Genomic DNA, 22,930 nt, shown 5'->3' on the forward strand with positions numbered 1-22,930 from the left:
ATATACATATATATATATATATATATATATACACACACACTCATTCATTTTCTCGTATACTGAAAACATGCTAGCGTCAGTACAACATGTAGGACGTGCAGGATAGACAAGTCAAATATGGCACATGCTGTCAGAGCAGTACAGAAACATCATGCACTGTTGGACAGACAAAACAAGCAATGGAAGGGTTAGGAAATGGAATTTCTGGTTGACACTATATTATTTTTATATTTCTTATATTATATGGATAAGAACAAAGACCACACCAAATGTAAGTTTTTTTAAATTTGACATTTAAAAGTTAAGCAAGTTTAACTCAACTGAGGTGACATTAAGAAAGTCTTTGTTATTGTCTGTAAATTCAAACAGGCTGACGAATAAAATTAAAGGAATAACAAACATGTTGTTTAGTGTTGCACTCATTTTATTGATCAGTGGTTAAAAAGTCATCCAAATCTCGAGGCCCACTGCCTGTTCGAGATCCGTTTTGTGCAGTTTGATCAGAAAATAATTAAAACATTAACACCAACACTTGAACCAATTTCTCTGGTTCAATTTTTTTGCAATCAATTTAAAAACAAAATAATACAACTTATCATGTACCATATAAAAGAATAAGATCTGAGAAACGCTGAGAAGTGCATTATAGTGGAACTTCTAACAACTGCATTTTTAAAGGATGCCATCCTTGTGGTACGAACCTCATTGTCACCAAACCTCCGACGATTATTCTGTACAGTACTCTTTGTTAAAGGGAAGGAAAACTTTTAAAATAAAATACAGCTGGTTTTGGCATCTATTTGGAAAACATAGCAAAGCAGTGAAGCACAGCACATATAAATAAGATAGCTTTGTTATCTCTGCATTATTACATTGCAGATAAGGAATTAAAGTTTGATGTGCAGTACTTAAATCCAAACTTAATTAATCAAATCTATTCATTATCCAAAAAAATAGGTCTAGATATTTTTTACAATATAAATGAATAAAAATAGAATTCAAGGCCATCCACTCACCCAATGATAATTATATGGACTGAATAAGACATTAGTGACTGTGTTTTGTTCATTGCTTTGATTGTGTAAAAAAAAAAAAAAAAAAAAAAAAGAAAGAAAGAAAGAAAGAAAGAAAAAAGTACCAAGTTTGAAACAAAGAGAAAAAGTTTAAAAATCTGCAACTGATTAAGAAATTTACTATACAATTTTATTTACATCTGAGCTGCCGAAAAGTAAAAAAGTATCAATATTCACAAGAGACTATACAATAATCTTTAATCAGTAGGTCCAAAAACTCCTGCTTTTATGTTCGCCCAAAATGTAAAAAGAAGTTCACCCAGTGTTTTAAAAATAGATACAGAACAAATATATAATACATTTAAGAAGGTTTGACCATATTATAAAGACTTATAATAGTGCAACTACCTAATGTATATTTTAAAAAAAGAGGCATTTAAAAAAGTAATAAATTTTTAAAATATCTTTTAAAAGGAGCATCTCTGTGCAGATTATTGCTGTGGACGTTAATTTTTTTTAAAAAAAGGAAGGCACAGCGGCCATGGTAGACTGAGTCAAACACGTTTTTACACAGGACTGGAGATGGAGTAAGGTTACAGGCGTCCCAGGGTTTAATCAGAGGAGGGTAGGCCACACTGGGGTTTGTAGGTAAAACATAGAAAAGGGGTGGGGGGGGTTGGGGGGGGACTGCGGGGGTTGTGCAGGACAACACGGCGGCGAGACACAGGAGGTAAAAAACATTGCTGAGGTAAAGGTCACACAGACGTGGTCACTCTGTCTGCAGCGTTATTGACCTCGTTTTTGTTGGAGTCCAGGCCTTTGGCAGCGTTCAGGTCATTGCGGAGGTTCTCAGCTGCTTTCTTCATCGTTTTCAGCTCACCGGGGTGAGGCGTAGCCCGCCGGAGTAAAGTTCCCTGCGCGAAGGAATGACTCTAATTAGTGGTACACTTTCTATATATGCAGCAAAAGGAGTAATTACTTGCATCTGCTCTAGGTGGTGAGCGAAGAACAGTTAAAAATGGGCATGGCTGGATAAAGGCTATGTCATGACGGAACGTCCTAACTAAATGACTGATTGTAAATGTGTCACATTTGGCTTCAAAGTAGCAAAATGTAATAGAAAATGTAACTAATTTTTGCATCATCATGTTACTATTGTCATTGTGAGCAAGCTAGCAGCTGGTGTTAGCACTTCACTAAAAGCAGCTCTTTGCTCTTGTTTCTCTAATATGGACATCATGTGTTTTTAGTAACGGGCTCTATGGCTCAGAGGAATGAGATATATCAGCCTTTGGATACAGTTCACTGTTAGTTTTAGTCTTTATATAAGATTTGTTGACAATAAGAAAAATCTAGAATATCACCAGACTCATCCCTTAACAGTGGCTTTTCATTTTTGCTTTTTCTGCGCCGTAGTTGAGCCCTTGAGCTCGGCGCTCTCACCTTGTCATCATCCTCCTCCTCATCATCATCAAGGAAGTGAATAGCACTGATCCTGTTCACGGCTTTCCTGTCCCACGTGTCATCTGCCATGTCATTCACCAGGCTCTCCAGGGCTCCAAAGCGGGCGAGTTTATCAGAGCCTGAGGTTGTTTTTAAAAGAGACAACACAAATTGTATTACTGGAGTTCATGCATGTGTAAAAATGCTAAGAATGAATTACAGATCGTAAAATGAATATTACAGTATATTAAAATCAATATGGTTGTTATGATCGTTTCTCCGCAATCTGCCAACTCAAGAAATGAAAACTGTCACATAACCCAGCTCTTATGAGAGGGAGCCTGAAACTGCCAGATCACAGTTTCAAATCCCAGCTTAGTCACAGGCTTACAGCAACACAATCTTCCCTGCCCCCAACTACGGCTTCACCCTCACTCATCTGACCTCCACCAGTCTTACATCTGCATCTCTCCCACAAGAGAGAGACAGCACGTCAATACATAAATGCCACCGTTTCTTTTTGAGGGAGAAACGGCTTTTTTTAAGTGCAACATACAGTGACATGAAGGAACAAGCCTTTTGCAGTGAAACGCATATACTCCACACATTTGTCTGTAGATGAACGCAAAGAATAAAAATGACAATAGACTGTCGTATCAGGCAGAGATAGAGCCAGCCTTCAGCCGCATCTCTATACCCACTAGGCGAGCTTTTAATGGCAGCAGGCCAGCCGCTGCTAAGCCTCTTTAACTGTCCAATCCGCCGCATTTCTGAAAAACATAACCAAGGAGGGCCTTAAGGGACAGGAGAGGGCCTGATCCGTTATAGGCGCTGTGTCCCTTACAGGACCTCATAATCGACAGATACTGCGGGGAAGGATCAGAGGGCACAGAACACGCTGTGCTTCCCCGAGCAGATCATGTGATAATGTCGCCAAAACCGCAGGGCACTAAATAATCAAGGACGAGGCAAGAACTGATGAGGAATAATACTCAAATGTCACAGTGCTGGCACCAAGTCGTTTCACTGTAGCCTGACACTTAAGGAGCATGGAGACACTGATCCCACACACACACACACACACACACACACACATAAATATATATATATAAATATACACACAAACACAGTGTGTGTGTGTGTGTGTGTGTGTGTGTGTGTGTGTGTGTGTGTGTGTGTACATATATATATATATGTATGTGTGTATCTGTAGATAGTTTGATAGATTGATAGATAGATAGATAGATAAGCATGCGCACTACTATATTTATATTATACACACACACACACACACACACACACACACACAACTGTCATTTCACTCAGTCCAGTATGAAAAAAATGTCTAGAGCTCCTGATAACACAGATGATTCATGGTTTGGTTATTCAAAACTTCAGGGAACTATCTTAGACTTGATATAAAAAAAAACAAAAAACATTACCTTTACTGTCTGGTTCACATGGCTGTTGAGGCAGCAGCACGCAGGTGAGCACCTTCTCGCCTGAGTCAGGATCCTCGTCGGTCTGAAAGGTGAGGAGAGGCTGCGACTGGTTTTCTGACAACCATAAGGCTTTCAGTCGTAGTGTGGTCAGTGACAGCGGTAAGTGGGTCAACCTGAAAACAAACAGGAAATAAATATCTAACCGGCTCATATTATATAGGATATAAAGAAACCACGAGATACCTGCAGGTTCTTATTTTCGTAACACTGCTGTGTTAGCTTTTAGGATTAGTACTTCGGATGAGGAACTTGGCAGTTGTTCTGACAATGTGCAGGAGGGGAAACACTCCCCAGACACAGAGGTGAACATGTTTGTGTGTGTGACTCAAGCAGCAGACATTGGCTACAGCCTCCTCTGAAGACAAAGCTTGGACCAAAACAGGTAAAGGCAGAGAACCAGAGCCAAAACAATCTCCCACTGACAGCGAGTGAGTAATATGTTGTCAAAATATCAGGATAATCTTCAGGGATCAGAAAGTAGAAAACAAGTATTTAATCAAGAATCATGTTTCATGTTTTCTAAAATTTGGGTTTGTATTTGCTTTTTATCCATATATCTTTCACTTGAGTTGGTGTAAACTACCTTCTCCACCTTGTTGCACATACCTGTTTCCAGAGACATCGAACACATGCAGTTCGGTGGCTTGAGACAACTCTGACGGTATCCTCGTCAGCCTGTTCTCTCGTACGCAGAAGACATTCAGACCGCTGCAGCCCCCGATCTAGTTAATAGAAGAGACATCATGATTAGGCTGCATGTCAACCACAGAAACAGGCATCCCATGAAGCATAAAAACACTAAGTGGTTTCAGTGGGGATTTTTCCTCTCCTCGTCTGGATATGGAGTATAATTTAATATAAAACAAATACACATAAGTATAAATCTGGCGTTTTAACAATGAAGAACAAAAGAAACCAGAGTGAGCCTGTTGGCAGTATTTGGGCACTTTGTCCCAGAATTGGTGATCTCGGTGGCAGATTAGTTAAATGTCAATGGGATGTGGTGCAGGGACCTAAAATTAGGAACAATTAGACCTAGTAGCCAGACAAAGCAGAGACTTGATGGGCCAGCTGAACTGCAGTTGTAATCTATTAATCTGCTCAGACAGAGACCTGCAGGAGCAGGATACCAGTACTGTTCCAGAGATTCATCACGTTAAAAGGAGCAGGTTAAGCTCATCATATGGTAAGTGCTTTATGCGTCCACAGGAGAGAATAGAGTCTACAGTAAACGAAGCAGAAGGAACAAACAAAACATTGGAAATCGTCAGTTTTAGAACAATTCAAATACATGATTCCATGTGAGCACAGACAAAAGTCAGCCAGGGAAAATGTGTTAGGAGCAACTAATCAACAATCAATAGAATCCATAAAACTGGGCCAATGGTCAAGTAGCTCAGCAAAGCACAAATCAATACTTGGGAAATGGTTATGCTGTGATTGTTAGAGATGTCATGCAATGCTGGTTTGAGAAAACAGTGACACCATCGATTCATTATCTAAGGCCAAGTGTGTTCAACTGTTATTTTTTCTCCAAACACTGCAGTCTTTGCATCATTAATACACAAGGCCATTGTACAACGTCTGAAGAAGCCTTTCAGATGAAGCTTTCAACCAGGCGTGCCTTCACTTAAACAGACAAGAGGTTAGAAAAGAATGTCACATACAAACACAATGGAGACACTCAGACAGAGATGAGCAAACCGAGAGGACTGAGCAGTAAAAGTGAAAAGAGAAAGCACAACAAGGAAGAGCATTGTTGATCCAAAACGTGAATGAACTTTAGATAGTTTAACAATTTGAGCCAAGGAAAATCTCAATGTCACTCATAAACTGTTGCATTAAAGCCTTAGAATAATGGCAGTCTAAGAGCATTACATTAGTGCACTCAATACAGAAAAAACCGGACAGAAAAATTCACATTTGTAATGATAATTTGAAGGTCAGAGCTGCAGTTCCTGCCTAACCTGCACCACCTGCTGACAAGAAAAATAACAACAGCAGCAGTTTACACCTGAAGACGAAGATCGCGTCGATGTGTGTCATCTACAGGTAAAGAGAGTTATCATTTCGGCACATTTTGACACTTGCACCACCTGCAGGCAACGAGCGTAAGAGCTCCTGTTTTTTTTTGTAGATCTGTGGTTTTTAGGCTTCACAATTACTATATTTATTGGAGGTAACATCATCATTTGTCTTTCTGGTTTCTTTGGTTTCTTTGGTTTCTTTGGTAAGGAAAGGAGGGGCACCAGTCTGGGTTGGCTGATTTCTGTATTTGGTGCTGAATATTACCACTATAAACTTGGATGTCATTAGATTGTACACAATCTGTTATACGTATCTATTAGTAGAAGAGTTATATCTGGATTATAAAACACATATTTTAGGTTCTTTGGTACTCTATGATCTTTGGGTAACTGATGTTGGTTGATATGTGAAAAGCTTACCTCCTTGGGTAATGACATTAGCTGGTTTCTGTCACAGTTGAAGTTGGAAAGCCGTTTCAATTTACCAATACTCCTCGGCAAACTCTGAAACAATAAATCAAAACAACAATTAAAAAAAGAACATCATAAGTATTTCATTATTTTATTTTTTTCTTTACATTATATTTTAACAGTTAAACAGTTTGTCCCATTAATCAATTTATCCATAAAATGAGGACAATATAGAGAGCCAAATCATCCACGTGTCATCAGTATAGGGAGGTGCTCTCATGCAGACAGACAAAATGGGATGTGACAGAAAAACACAGACAGGTCAGAGTGGTCACGTACGCATCACCTGAATGTGGTTTTCCGTCTCTGTCTCACTCAGTGTGTCATCACTTGTACTTCAGCAGTCTGCACATCAGTCTTGCCTATAGCTATTTTTCCAGTTCGGTTAGCATGGGCGAGCTAAGGCCCAACTTTGTAAAATAAGTGTGACGGTACTAACCCTATAATGTTTTCATTACGTTTTGAAGACAAAACATTAATACAGTTGCAAACAAACCTGTATATGGTTCTCTGTGAGCACAAGTTCAGTGAGACTTTCACAGTTGCCAATGCTCTCTGGAAGATAAGTTAGTTTATTCTGATCGGCTTTCAATATAGAAAGTTTCCGTAGTTTTCCTGCAGAGAAAGAAAAATATATATATTAGACACACTACAAACCTTGTTTAGATATTACTGAGCAAGCTGATGAGGTCATAACGGGAACATTGCGTAAAATGTATGTTGCCGTCCCTTAAGTTATATTTATTTTCAGTGTGTTATTTTCAATACATTACATCAATATTCATTCATTTGGCAGACACTCTTGTCCAGAGTGAGTTAAAATAAGTGCATTAAAACCACATAGGAGCAAGAGCTAGATATCATCCAAATGTGAATGTATCTCTTTAAAACAAATGACTAAAAGCAGTGCTGCAGCACAAGCGCTTAGAGATTTGGTAGCTGTCACATTAAATGCAGACACCAAAGCATATTGGCTGCCACATACAGCACATGCAGAAAAGCAATGTTTTCCCATGTGTGAGAATCTTACGAGATGATGAGAAAAAACCTATGTCAAAATATACCCACGACAAGCTTGCAAAGATAGCATAATCATGCTAATAAAGGGCTAGGAGAATTCAAGTGCTTACCAATGCTTTCGGGGAGAGCATCAATGAGGTTCTGAGACACCAGCAGGTCAGTTAGTGACAGCAGGCCTCCCAACTCCTCAGGAAGGTGCCCCATTTTGTTTTCTGACACATCCAGACACAACAGGCTTTTCATACTGCCCATCTCCTATGATTCAGAGCAGAGACTTGTGGTAAAGCAAACACCTTAGGCTTTGGACACATGTTCAACATGGCTGCAAGAAAACATTTGTCTTATCTTGGGATGGAATTTTTTGTCACTGATTCTTGTTCTAATTTTATTTTCTGAACTTTTATTTATATATATATATATATATATATATATATATATATATATATATATATATATATGCACCAATGCACAATGCTATAAAATGGATTATATGAAAAAGTGGTACTATAATAATGATAACAGAATCTCAAACACAGTCTATACATTTGCATGCAAAGCTTACTGCAGGTATGTCAGCCAACTGGTTTCCATCCAGCCACAAGTCCTTTAAGCTGACAAGACAGCCTATTGACTCCGGCTATGTGGGAGGAAGAAATGTAGGGATTGAAAGAGTGAGAGCCAGAAAAATAGAAAAGACAAGAAGAGACAATAAAACAGAAGAATGCAATATTAGTGATTTGATTCTAACAATATACTGCTTTTTTCTTTGATTCAAATTCATGATGTGCACACACAGCGAATAGAAATCGGTTGAAATGAATGAAAATGGATCCACAACCCCCCCATATAATTCTATCAATACTTATTTTCGTTTTAGGTTACACTGCTTTCTTCAAGAGCATATCACAACTCTTCTGCTGCTTTTTGGCATCATGACAAATCAATTTAATTATATTCATTAAATATAACAGAGCCGTGTCAACAGTATGGAATAAAGGATAATACTGAAAACCAAATATTAACTACCACAATTGCGAGCAGAAGAAATTCAGATGACATCCAAAAATGTAAATAACTTCAGTTCACTGGACGCACAACTGAGGAATACACTGTAAAGAAAATAAAACACATTAAAAGCCATTTCTCCGAGTCTGTCTTTGCTTGATCTGTCAGTAAATCATTCACCATCAGAGTTAGACCGCTCGCATAAGATTACAACTTAAAACCAGAGCTCAACACAGATGGTCATCCTCCCATCTGCGTGATAAGAGGTGAAAGCTGTTCTCGAGGGACGTTAATCTACTCGGACATGACAAGAACAAGGAAATGGGAAAAGTTTCATTCTGCTCATTTTGTGAGCGGCAATGTGGCATTCTTCTGAGTAAACAAGCTCACACACACCCAGAGAAAAAAGACTTACCAGACTGTAGAGTTCGTTATTTCCTAGGTCGAGTTCTTCAAGTCTATGAAGCAGAGATAGTGACCTGTGGTTGACAGATGCAAGGAAAATTCAAATGAAAATAAAGTCAAAAAGGCTTCTATACCTTATCAACCTCAAGGTAACGTCGCTCCCTGAAATGTTAAAGACTCTCTTCTATAATAAAGCCCACAAAGTAACCTACGGAGATACGATACAACAATACATACATATATAAATATCCATACATACTGTGCAGTTAGTTGAATACTTACTCTGGTAGGAATGTGAGCAGATTTTCTCTGAGTTCTAGTGATACCAAATTGGAAAGGCTGCGATGACAGGAGAAAAGAAAGATTACTTGCTGTAGAAACTGTAGTTTCTATGCAACTTCTACTCTTATCTAAGCAACACAGATAAATATTAGACATGATGCTCTTGGATGTTTCTAAAAAGAAACAATGAGTTTAAATGAGAGCTAAAAAACAAAAATGGCCGTAAAACGTCTCCTTGCAATCAGATATCTGGGAAAAGGAAGTACTTTAGAGGTGTGTCAGTCTTATCAAGGCTCTGAAATCGCAGCAGCATAAACAACCGCTGCATTCTTTAAATGAAGAGCAAAATGTCTAAATGGTTATCATAGAACAAAGTACAGCACAGTGCTGCTTATGTACGCCTCCGTGCTGCACATGTACCCAATTAATGGAGGATTTTATGACAACAGCTTACTAGTACAGTGCAAAGTCCATGTTGTTGATCAGAACCCAGACTAAATAATTCAGCCTTCGTGTGGGATTAGAGATGGACCGAGGAGTTAACATCTTTTTCAACATTTTCCTGATCTGAATGCCAAACCAAATATTATGAGTCAATTAGCCAAGCTCTATCACTGTCAGAAATATGACACTAATGAATTGTTTCTAAAGCCTTTAGAGTGGCACTGCAGTTTCCGTACCAAGTAGGTATGTTTAAACTGGTTCTTAATCTAGTCTACATCAAGTGTCTCTTGAAAACCCGGCTGACTCTCAACATTATATGCAATCCAACTGCTACTTTTCCTTAATCTTGCTTTCTGTGAGTGTTTTTCTTTCAGATCGCAAGCCAGAGATTAAAAGACTCTGCCTGAAATCTGGTTTTAGAGATCAGCTAAATGATGTAAACAACCACTTTACTGCATCAATGTCGCAGGTTTCTGTGAATGCTACTTTTTGCCAGAAAACACTCCCATCTCAGGAGATAAATGATGTCATTTAACCCCTTAAACATTTACTTTATCCATGTCTAAAAGCCCTCCAGTGTGTTGTTCCAACTGTGTTATGGTTTTCATTACCTTCTTCCCTTGACAGAGCGCAGGCCTTAAGTCACTGTTTTATGTAAGATAGATATGAGACATATGTGGGGCACATGCCGTACCACTAGGAAACGGGTGTGAAGAGATCACTTGAACTTTAGGTGACTTTCTTGGTAGGAAAACTCTATACGTCATACAAAATGATGTAAATCAGTCACATACACAGTTCCAGCTCTTGTCTATGTTCAGTTTGTAGCCGTTGCCATGGCAAACAACATGAACAGTATGAGAAACGGCTTTTATAGCCAACCAGGTAATCTACAAAACAGATTTCTGAAAGGAAGCGTCATTTTTCTAAAATACAATCTTAACTGACTTTGGTTTTAGTGTTTTTATGTTTGAAGCTTGTTTATAATCTTTAAACAACAAGATTTAACATGTTGCAGAATATTATGCAACTAAGGAAATATGCAGAACCTGAGAAAAGCTCAACGCACAACACAGCTACAAATGTTATAGGTCAGTTCTGCAGGACCATCATCACTACTCAGATGATCCATTACAGTATGGATCTTAATTAAAAAAAAAATCTATCTGGCGGGTTGTGTCTTGCACGAAATTTAAATTAGGCCAAATGTTGTATGTGTAAAACATCAGAATAACATTAAGTCTTAAAAGCCCATCAATAGGTGGCATAGCATTATTTCAAAGTCTATAGTCCTGACCTGTGTACACTAAAAGAAGTCAGGCTGTCATCCACCATCCATGCATTATCTCTGAGAGGTTAAGCAATAATCCTTAATTTATGGCACCACCGCAAGGCGAAACGAATCTCTGTTTAGTTTAGCTCCAACTTTTTCAGCAGTTATCTAATGACTCAAATATGCCATCCAGACCACAACCACCAGTAATCATTTAAAACATACTACTGCACCCGGGGGAGTTTCACTGTAGTAATCAGTGTGAGAAAAAGTGCCTTTAAACAACATCTTTTGTTACTTTTGTGTTTTAAATCCTGTTCTACACAATTCATCAATTAAGAAGGTGTTACTATGTGTAAAAAAAAAAAAAAAGACAAGTGTCTGGTGAAGAGGTCATTTGTAGCAATGAATGATAGGAGCTCCTGAAAAAAATCCATCCTATATCAGAACATCAACATTTCTAACCACAAGTGCACATCTAAAGTAAACTTATCCCTTTAAATCCATCAGTGTAAGAGTCTTAGTTCAGTTTCCTTTGAATTCCAAACTTCCACTAAAAACATCCCTTGTGGCAATTTGACCTAAAAGCACATATTTCTGTTATTAAATCCAATTATAACTGAACTCAACAATAGGGGAGGCCTCTAAGGAATATAGGACATGAGCTTTCACTAGTCCCGATTATGTGCCATCTCACAACAAGACTTTTGCCTTTTATGACCAAGACAATGAAGTCAAGGAGCAGACGCTGACTGATGTGTCTGTGAAGAGTAATGTGGTTGGTATGTTTTCCCCTAATGCAGTGAGACGGAAGAGATTTTAGAGGAAATTATTACAATCGGGGGAGAAGAAGACAATAGAAAACCAAGTGCCTGATGATAATGGCACTTAATGCACAATGTTGTACAGAAAGAGTCATAGTCATGATCTGGACACATTACAGATTTTTTAATTATTTTAGTTATGAAGGAAAACTGTCATGCCATATGTTAATTGGCTGTGTAGGAGGACTTCTCACCTCATCATGTTTACTGACTAAAACAATAAAACCTGACATATTTACCTCTAGATAAGAAGTCGCTCACACAGCGCCACTCTAGAGAATTTTTTAAGGCTCAAGGCGTTTCAAAAGGGAAAAATGTTGTTGCTTTCACACGCTAGACTGTTTAATGTCTGTTAACACACACCACATCACAGAGGGTGGTATTAAAAACAACTGAATTTGGTTCAGTATTTCTATGGAACTCAACAAATTAAATCTATTTGTGGATAAAATTAAGATTTTTCTAACAAGATCACAGAGACTGAAGCAAAGTGTGAGACATGGAAATGCAGAGACACATAAGATGTTATGTGACACAAGTCCCTCGACATCATCATTACATTATATGCACTTCAGGCTATTAGTGCATCAATATGCTCCAGAACAAGGGATTTGTAGTCGCTCTCTGATCTCTAAAAAGGTTACAAGCACCATGAACACCATTTGTTTGTCATTGTTCAGAGTAACAGACATTTGTCATTTCAGGGTAAGATAAACATTTTCATTTTTGCTTGTGCTATGAAACGGTGTGGAAATGTTTTACTGGCAAAGGTGAGATCCACTTATTACGTCAAAGCAAACATGATGAATCGGTGTATACACTTACTTCCCAATGTTGTCTGGAAGAACTTGCAATGAAATATCATTGATGGAAAGGCATGTTAGATTCCGCAGCTCTGGAAAGCTATCAGGTAACCTGCAAAAATAAAACACAAAGTGGCCACAATGTGAGACACCGGCAGGAAAATGATGAATATTGGCCACTAAAAAGGCGAGGGCAAGTGTGCTGTCGGATGACTGTGTTGTCTGTTGAGAATGTCAGCAATGCTAAGCAAGGGTTTACCAGCACTTTAGGCAAGGCAATAAAAGTCTCTGCAATCTGGTGTCCTAAAAAAAAAAAAAAAAAAAAAAAGGCATAAAATCCAATTTTCTAAATGGACATATTGTCTGCTTGTTCAGGACAAAACTTTCTTTTGTCAAGTTTTTACTACTATGAGACTACTGTGGTCACACTTTGATATATAGCAGCAACAACATTAAGCTTCTTGCATCATTCAAGCTCTGGTTATCTTCATTCTGGTGGAATCCATCCTACATAAATGTGAATGAGATGAAAAAAATACTATTTCTTTCCAATATTTCTCCCCAGAATCATTATTTGGACTGAATGTAAGCCAGAGATCAAGAAAGGTATCAACAAGTCTTAATAACTGACTAGACGTGAGCTGTAGCCGGCTGCTGGTATTTGGAACCAGGCACACTCTCAAGATTAAGTATAGCGCTCCATGTAAACTAAAACCTGCTAATATAAACACAATGTCCACCACTGCAATTCAAAATGGAGCCTGCGATCAATCCTAAAGTGACAGGTCCTTTAATAAAACAATTTATACAGACAACTAAATCATTGCTTTTTATATTTTTTGTTGCTGTAAATGTTTTTAAAAACAAGATAAAATTCTTCTTTTTTATACATTTGAAAAATACAGACAGGGCCTTTAAAATGAATTAATGTGCCTTCACATTCCTGCTAACCCACAGTTGTAACTAAACCTTTACTATGAAACTGTTCAATCAGGGCTGATGAAAGAGTGGAAAATTAGGTTACTACTGTGGAAAAAGAGTGTTGTGTGTGTGTGTGTGGAAGCTTGTGTGCACTTTAAAAGTATTGAACACCAATGCTATGTTATACTATTCATTGTTGCCTCCTAAACTATAGACTGAAAAGCAGTGTGGTTTTTTTCCCCTGCTGGGGTGCAAATTGGACTTAGTCTCACCCACACAATTAAAAGCAAACTATGTAAAATCTGCAATCTGTCATGTTCATGGCGGCAGGAGTAAAAGCTGGAGTTCTTAAAAACACACACAATGCAGACAATGGCAATATGAACCACAAGAAAACATGTATTTTCTTAATTTTCAAAGATGTACTCCCTGCTTTTGTTATTCCAACATTTAAATCTGGATAAATAGGCCGGTTTATTTAAGGAGGAGATAAGTAGAAAAGTATCACATATATGAAACGTATGGTTTTAGCCATGTTACAGATCTTGACAGAGGAATATTTTAGAAGAGACCACGGTTAAAGTATCTTTGAAAAGTAAAACATCATAATCTGTCACTACCTTGTTAATGGATTTCCACTGAAATCTGCCACTTGGAGGGCTTTGCAGTATGAAATGCTCTCTGGAATTTCCATAATATCTGAATAAGAGAAAAGACACATGTCACAGCACTTCTTAATCACTCCACTCGGGCCAGCAGTCAAAAAATAGATATACGACACAATCAGCAGTAGTTAAATAACGCATGTCAAAATAATACAATTAAAGGCAGTTGCTTTAAGTGCAAGCGATAAACAATAAAAATCACGACAGTGACGGTGCCTGATTGAAAAGATGTCATTTTGTGGTAAATCTAATGAGAATAAACCTGTGTTATTATTGAAGTTATGTTACCCAGGTCTCACTCACTAAATATGATGCATTCAGCCCAAAAAGAAAGAGCAAATGTACAGTTGTTTAAAACACTCCAACTTAATGATGACTCAACATAAACAAGACAGTGTCTTAAATGCACTTTCTATCAACTTGAATTTGGTTTTGCTCTCCAGCCACAGCTGTGAACAGACTGCTGCTTTGTTGCAGGAGAAACCTCACCAGTGTATCTAAAGGAATATGTTCGGGTCTATTCAAACAACTTGGGAGATTCAGGCTAATGCAAACCATGCTTTTTTGTATGCTCGTGTGCTGCATCAGCTTCACTAATGGGGAGTAAATCTGCCAGTGTCATTCATTTGTTGAATTTAATGCCGTCTCTCTCAGCTGTAAAAGCATACTCTCGCAGATGTGAAGAAAACACACAGAAAGACAGTTATAAAATGTGAAATGTAACAACTGACTATGAGTTACTTGTGTGTTTAATATGACCTTTTTGCCTTCTTACCATTTCGAGAGACATCCAGTTCTACCAGCTGCATGAAGTTGGCTATTTCTGGTGGAAGTCTCTGGATCTCGTTGTCACTCAGGCCAAGTTTTCTTAGTTTAACCAGCTGGAAAAATGGCTGAAAGGCAAAAAAGGATAGTCAGTAAAAAGCGGTGGAAGTGGAAGTAAAACCGTCGCATTGAATTGTATACAACATATTTATTCAATTTATACTTAACTGAAGATGATTTAATCTTTGGTGACATAAATCAAGTGCTTAAATTATAATCACATCTTTAGCAGTGGTTGATTTCTTTCTTGCAGTAGCATGCGCCTTGTTAGCATTTTCAGAAATAATAACGCTTCATTGCATTATACTTTTTATGTTTAAAGACCGTGCACAGTCCCACAATTTTCAATTATTCCGGCTGATTAGATGTCTGCTCAGGTTGAACTTGGGTGGGGCTATGATGGGAATCACATGAGGCCACCACAATGTAAAAAAAGAAAGATAAGAGTGTAAGTCGTATGCTGCTCTAGGAGTAACAGAACTAACTTATTTTTTTCCATGTGTGTGTGTATGTATATATATATATATATATATATATATGTGTGTGTGTGTGTGTGTGTGTGTATAATATAAACATGCAGGACTCCTCTGTGTGGAACTGACTGGAAAAGACTAGGGTTCAAGGCATTCTTCTAGGCAAAAAGATTTAGCAAGAGAGTATAATGATGAAGACCATTCTGCAGCCTCTAAATGCTGACTTTATTACTGTTCCATCAGCTCACTACTCGACAATAAAGCCTTCTTTATTTCTTATTATTCCTTTATTCCAAAAATACAAGAGGGCATGATTTTTTTTTACCTCTGGCTTTATAACTTTTGGGGATTCTTAATGAAAAACCTATTCATTAGTCACAAATGTCTGAGAAACTGGAAGTATTCCCCCCTCTACCAATTCAATTCAATTCTGTGCTCCATTTCTTCTCAAATAAAAGCAAACATCTCTGGTGGCCTATTGAATTAACAGACACCTCCACCTCCTGTTTTAGTGAAAAGCCACTTCTGAAAAAAAATACAATTAACAGGACAAATGTCGTCACTGTGAGATATTTTTATTCAACAGGCTGTGCTGATGACGTCCGACAGCCGGTATTACTTTTCCCAAGTTCTCCCACGGACCCTTCTCCTCTCTAACTTTGCTTTTCAGACACTATCATATTGGATGCGTGGCCTCAGGGTCAACTCACAGGTTGCCATTTAGAAGTGCAGAAATCTTTGTTTGTTGGTTTCTGAGAAGGAAAGATCCAGTTGGCACACACAAAAAAGCAAAAGCAATTATCATAAGCACATACTTGACGCCCATAACAAGAGCGGGCAGAACCTTGCCTGTGTGGTGGTGGAGCAGGTACCTGACAATGCTGCTTCAGGTTCCCTTAAAGTTTTAGCAACAACAGAACAGAAAAACTTCCCCTCTGGCCTCTCTATTTTCTCCTCTGTTGCGTTTCACCGGGCAGGCCATCTGGCCATGGGGGCTCATCAATGGAAAAACATGCATTTCTTATTTCTTATTCAGTCAATCGATCACTGAAGCTGACTGTTAAATATGTTCTTTTGATCTGCGTGCCCAGTACGCTGAAGGTTTCTACTTTTCTGTACTGTACTTTTATGCTGTAAAAACATGTTGAAATCCATTGTAACCAATTTTTTTTTACATCCACAGGGTTTTGGATGGCATATGGCTTTCAAAAACTGGTAGGGGAACATTTCATATATTCAAAAGGTGAAACATTTTAGGCTGTAGGAAACATGTCTTTATTTGTAAGAGGAGACCAGACTGGTGTTGCAGCATGCCCAGGTAAATGAAATACGTTTTGTTTGGAGGTCAACAAAGCTAGGATGGATTGAAAACCTAAATGATCTGAAAATATGTTAAGCTGTAATAATTATCATGAGTACAGCTGCTCCACGGACAACCCAAGCAGCTCATTTTTGTGAAATTAGCCTCACTCTTCAATCACAGGCAGCACATAATGAGTCAATAACATTATTAGAGTGCCAGGGCCCCCTGCATCGTCTGATCATTAGCTAATGTCAGCTTAGGTGTAAAGGCAATCTGTAAAACCCGTTTGCATTTTTAAAATTCATGATCAGGTTGCACATTTTCCGTAGACTATATCCAGATACAGATCATATTTTAATAATGTGTGCACAACAAATAAGGCCCAAGAGTCCAAGAGTCCAAGAGTCAAACTCCACCCTTTTACAAAATGCCCATGTCATTCCAAGGTCTTAAGAAAGAAAACAGCCGCTAATCCATCATTTGATCAAGCAAACAAACCTGTGTTCTTACAGGAAGGGACTGTTTGTCTGAGTTTTCACATCTTAACAACCTTTCACTTTCACATTTCACTTTCTTATAAAAAAAAAAAAAACATAGTATGAAGTGCAGTGCATGTCAGATCACTCTGCTCCTAATCACAAGGCCAACGCTCAAAGATTTATATCCATCTTGATGATATTATCAAGGGAGTCGTTGCTAGTGCAGACTTGTTCATTTCCAAAAAAATAACCTGAGGTGTGACAGATCAGGAAAATATTGCCAATTCAGTTTTGAGCTTGATCACACCTACATGTTTCCCACCTTCAGACTTCCTCCTTGAGCTATGCCTCTCCCTTTATGACACAGTTGAAACGCAAACTTCCATTATCAAGGACTCAAATGAAATCAATGTCAGTTTCATTCAAATGCTCAATGCAGTTTTCTAATCCTCTTCATAACAATAAAGACAACCAGAGAGGTAACAAACAGCAATATACAATTGATTCTTTTGTTGTAAATTTGCGACGAGCTTCGCAATTTCTGCATTTAACTTACTGACAGAAAACCTGTTCCTCCTGTTAGTGTCATTCAGTGTCACCACACCCCCAACTGTCACCCATGCGTGACACACAAAAACCAAAACAGGCTGAGTCAAGCATACATTAACCATACTGTCAACTCCCGTGTCAATGTTTGAACCTCCAGTTTCACTCTTAGCACTGATGGTGGTTTTGGAAAGTGAGCACAGGGATCATTGTACCAGAAGTTTTCACCAAAAGCCCATAATGTACTCATGTACAAGATGCAGGTGTGAAGTTTAGCAACAAATATTCTTACATAATCAAACCAAAAAGCTATAAAATCAGCATTAAAAAACTGAATTATTTGAGTAGATGAGTGTAATAGAGAGTTTGCCGTTTATCCGGACTAGGCTTCCTTGCTTTGTCATCAAGTCAATTACATTTGCCAGGCCACAACCCTACAGCCATAAAGGCGAAGAGTGTTGAATGCTTAGTTGAGTCCATTACAAGTTATTTCATGTGCACATTTTACAGTGTATCATAGCAAAGGCTAGGTTTAAAACTGCTTCTGCCACAACCACATGTCAGAAACTCACCTGCACTACCCTTTGTGACAGTTCTTTCTTTGCAGGAACATCTCTTTTGTCGATCAGAGTTCAGAGTTTCACAGTCAGTTCAACCACCAGCTTCCTGCTCTGGGATTCATCGCACCACTTTCTTTACCACTTCAGACATGCAACAAACTCTGCAGCTTCCTGTCTCAGACCGGATATTGCTTTCTCTCGCCATCACTGCCATCACTGCATGTTTCAGCTTACATATTTAAACTGTCGATTGACTTATCAGTTGCGGGGCGAATCCTCTCAAAATCAACTTGTCATATCTGGTAATTTTATTGTTTGTCAACCTGGAAAACATGATACTTCTAGGGATGAAACCAATGATAGTCTTTAGTCTGATCGATTAATCTTCTCAGTTAATCATTTAGTCTACTAAATGTCCGAAAATTGTGAAAAATACTGTTATAATTTCCCACAACCCGCGGTGTGTTCAGATTGCTTGTTTTAAATCAACCCCTAATTGTATTCAGCTCATTCCTGTATATGACAAAGAACATCATCACATCCTCGCACTGAAGAAGCTGCAACTGCAGAATGTTTGGCCTTTTTACTTGAGAAATTACTGAAAAGATTAATCAAATTTAAACCCGTTGCTGATTTTCTCTAGATTGACTGGTTTATCGATCAATTATTGCAGTTAAAAATAATTCTGTTATGCAGAGGTATATGCACCGCAGATGTAAGAGTTGCTTTTTCATTTAAGAAGGTTTTTGACACAGCCACCTCTCTGTCTTACAGTTTCAGTGGAGCGGGAGACACTGAAAACTGCATTCATTTTTAAACTGGATGAACAGGCAAACACATTTCAACAGCCAGCTACTCTTGCATTCCTATTCTTCCTTGCTGGTTAGTTTCTTAGTTTGACTGCCGTTTACAAACCAGTCTGATGGTATGTATCGTGAGGACCAGTGGCTTAAGGGACATTTTGAATACACAAAGACACACAATTTACTGCTTGTTAATTCAGTCCACAGTGTCTGCAAAAATGATGAATAAAACAAACAAAACAAAAAAGAAATAGGACCTTCGTGACTTGGTCAGCAGATTTTTCTTCGTAAAACTATTGAAACTATCTGCTCAAGTTCAACTTGCCTCATCTTGTTACTGTAAAAACACACCTTTGCCGTTTCATCTTGCCGTTAAGGCTGCCATGTGCATGTTTTTATCTGCCCGCTGGTTGAAATGATTGACTTGAAATATGTTCCTGCGTCTAGGCTCTGTTACATCATTGTCAATATAATAATAAAGTTAAGTGGTCAGCTTTTTTTCTTTTTTTTTTTTTTTCAGTTAGCCACCTCCAAGGCAAATGGGATGAGGCCACACAGTGAGCAGTGGAGTGGACTGATACCAAGGTTTATCCAGTGGGACGTTTCTTGGGTTCACTCAGCAAGCATTGATGACATTAGTTACATGCCAAAGAACACAATACACAGTTTCTCTCGTCGGCATGCAAATAATCCACCGCTCTACCCTCTATACAAACTTATGAGCATATATATATTTATATTGCTAAATTGTCAAACAGCTGTGTATGTGTTGTCACAATGAGAGTACACCTGTTAATCACACCCTTGCAGGCACGGATGATGGAGAGAGGGTTAACTATGCAAGCGCCTGGTTTGCCAGGTGAATAGTGAAGTTGGTTTATGGTTTTATTGGTCTGTACTTTTCAATTTAGGTCGATGACTCATTAGAAAACACTACAATTGCACGAGTGAGGCGACAACAAAACACATAATGCTGTCTTTGTTTTCAGTCAGAATACCTGTTCCTGTGCTTTTCTTCAATGGACAAAGTAATGCAGTGTCACACAGCCATGAGAGGCTGCTAACATTATCTCTGTTTCATCAAATTTCTATGGACATGCCAAGCCCTGAAAATATTCTTTCTACTGTCTTTTTCCTTTTACCGTACATACTTCTGTAGACCACATCACTGTATGTTATATTTAGATGAAAACCAAGAATGAAAGAAACGTCGCAAAGGAACAAAATAGTCCCTCAATCCTATCAGCTTTACATCTGACCCGCCATGACTTCAGTTATATGAGGTCAGGACAGTTTCTCAAGTGTACTAGTCCACTTGTCAGGGCCAGCTGTAAACCCAACATATTACCAAATGTACTCCATGCTGTTGAAGGTTTCCGTGACAATAACAAATGCAATTTTCTCAAGCTTAAAATACACTCTCCAGAGCAGAACTGAGAGCACCATCAACAACAAAACCGGTTTGGCTGCAAAAGTTAAAGGGAATATGCAACAAAGCCACAAAGTCAGTAATCCTTTCCCTCACTGTAGCAGCTCTGGGCTATACGAATGCCAGAAAGACATCTTCAGACTCTGGGATCTTCAGCTTCAAGCCCGGACATAGACACATACTAAATGGACCATTCTCACACAATTCGTTAACTAGTATCTCACTTAATCCAGAGCGCCATGGTCACAAGTTAGAAGGCCGAGCTTCTGCACCTCTTCCTCCCCAAAGTATGTTGTTTCTATTAAACAAAAATAGAGCCACTGCGATGGAGTACTTCAATCATCCTATGATTCACTGGGTGTTTGTGTCTGTAAAGGGTTACAGTCATCCAAGTTGTGGAATATCTAATGGTAGTCAAAAGACAAGGTTTGCTCCCAATCCAGTTGTGACTTCATGTACCTATGAATACAGTTTGACATTGGATAGACAGTGTTGAATCGATTATTTCATTAAAGACTTAAAACACGTTGTAAATCGAAGTCTTTAATCTGTCTTTAATTGACTGAGTCATAATCAAACAAATATACCAACCATTCACAGATTCTAATGTGTAAAGATTTTGCTACTTTTCTCAAAATTAACTGAATATCGTTGAGTTTCAGGCTATTTGAAGGCGTCACTTCAGGCGCTGGGAAATTGTAATGGTCCTTTTTCACTGTTCTATTAGGAAAGCACCAGTCTGATATGCCAGGTCGATATCAGTGCCAATTCTGCCCATATTAAAAAGATTGGGAATCAGCCAGGATATGACTAATTCACAATAATTTTTGGTCAATATTATCAAAAAAACTCAGTTTCTTTCAGTCTCTGCATTTAAAAATTATTCTAATGAGTTCAACACTATGAGTTATACAGATTTAAATATGGAAAAAAAGAGCATTGGTATTGAACTTGAAGCTTGATTTGGTGCATTTCTAAAATGACTGACTGATTGAAAATGAAAATAACTGTCTTTTTTACAATATATATTTATTATGATGATCCTTGTTGTATGTTGCATAACCATGCACAAGATCCACTTACTGGAATTGTTCTGGAGCTTTTGGCTACATCTCATGGCCTTCATCAGCAGATGGAGTTTGTTTTTCTTTTTTTGTGGAACTTATTTCCAAAGTCAATAATGAACCTTCAACAAGCGTCTTATTTGGGACCTCTAGCGTTGAATAAATATTGCTCTAGAGCACCATTAGTCATTCCTGTTTAACAATATCAGATTACTGAGTCATATATATTGTGACTTGAATATTGTTCAACATAGTTAAACTCTATTTCCTCTGAAGAATGAGATATTTCATGCTCTCTGCACACAGTCATGGCTTTCTGAGTTCACAGACAAAGGGTCATGGGTATTTCTGACCTCAGCATGGGATCACCTGCCCAAACAGGTTTGACGTATCAGACAAAATGTCAGGGCTTTGCCGAGACATTTGAGACTCAAATAAAAATGTTTTATGACCTAAACCCAGACTCTGGCACATGCATTAGATCAACCTGCGGAGGGAGGTGTAGTTCAGGGGAGATTTCCACCTCCACAGTGTGCCTGCCTTGCTGATCTTGCGTAATTGTTGTCCCCAGGTACCACCAGACTCTCACGGGACGCCTGATCAGCTCAGTTAGCAGCTCCGTGTCAGAGCCACTCTAACCGAAGGAACACATTACATGTGACCAAAAATAAGCTACGGTACCCTGCCTCTGAACCCCGGTGAGCGGAAGCTGTTTGCTGCTTACCTTGGGCAAGTCTCGGAGTTGGTTGGCATCAAGCAACAGCTCCTCCAAACTCCGTCCGTAGCGATAAATCTCATCGGGCACATACAGCAGGGAGCAGTGGCGTTTATCGATCATCTCAACATGACGGTTGCACCGCCACAGGGGTATACAGTGAAACATCACGGGGGAGGTGGGAATAAATCTCGTACCCGTGCGATAAACAAACAGCGGGGAGGAGGGGGATGCAACAGATTGCTACCGCGGGATAGCCCCGGACTAAATTCACCGTCAAACACAAGCGAGACGAAACTCACACGCGACTAAACACCGAAACTCCAGCTGTAAATAACGTTACCGAGCTAACGTTCGTCAGGTCGCGACCAACATGGGAATTACTGTCCGTCGTTGTCTCACTTTGGTGACTTTGTAGGCACCTGTTTTTTTCCCTCTCCACTTGGTTCCTCGTCTCACGTCGACCCCCCGCCGTTTTTAAAAGCCCTCTTTTGTAACCGTAAAAACACGGGCTACATCTCCGTATAGAGGCGGGTAGCGTTCTCGTTTTTTTTTTTTCGTGTCTCGTCCTGGAGTTAATTTCCTCCCCCGTCCAGTTTCTGACCCGGAACATTCACTCCCTCATTCCAATCCTA

The 22,930-nt window shown here is 38.8% G+C and overlaps 1 protein-coding gene across 1 annotated transcript; it reads right to left on the minus strand.

Moving 5' to 3' along the window:
• Nucleotides 1-403: 403 nt before the first annotated feature.
• On the minus strand, nucleotides 404-22,929 carry lrrc1 (leucine rich repeat containing 1). The gene is made up of 14 exons (XM_056395976.1): nucleotides 22,305-22,929; nucleotides 14,874-14,991; nucleotides 14,054-14,132; nucleotides 12,535-12,624; nucleotides 9,169-9,225; nucleotides 8,897-8,960; nucleotides 8,039-8,113; nucleotides 7,587-7,731; nucleotides 6,953-7,071; nucleotides 6,406-6,489; nucleotides 4,565-4,680; nucleotides 3,899-4,071; nucleotides 2,457-2,596; nucleotides 404-1,927 (listed from the first exon to the last, which is right to left on the minus strand). The coding sequence occupies exons 1-14, from the start codon at nucleotides 22,461-22,463 to the stop codon at nucleotides 1,769-1,771; spliced, it is 1,578 nt and encodes a 525-aa protein (XP_056251951.1). The 5' UTR covers nucleotides 22,464-22,929; the 3' UTR covers nucleotides 404-1,768.
• Nucleotide 22,930: the final 1 nt, after the last annotated feature.

This window comes from Seriola aureovittata, chromosome 14 (assembly GCF_021018895.1).
Source record: "Seriola aureovittata isolate HTS-2021-v1 ecotype China chromosome 14, ASM2101889v1, whole genome shotgun sequence".
Taxonomy (NCBI): Eukaryota; Metazoa; Chordata; class Actinopteri; order Carangiformes; family Carangidae; genus Seriola; species Seriola aureovittata.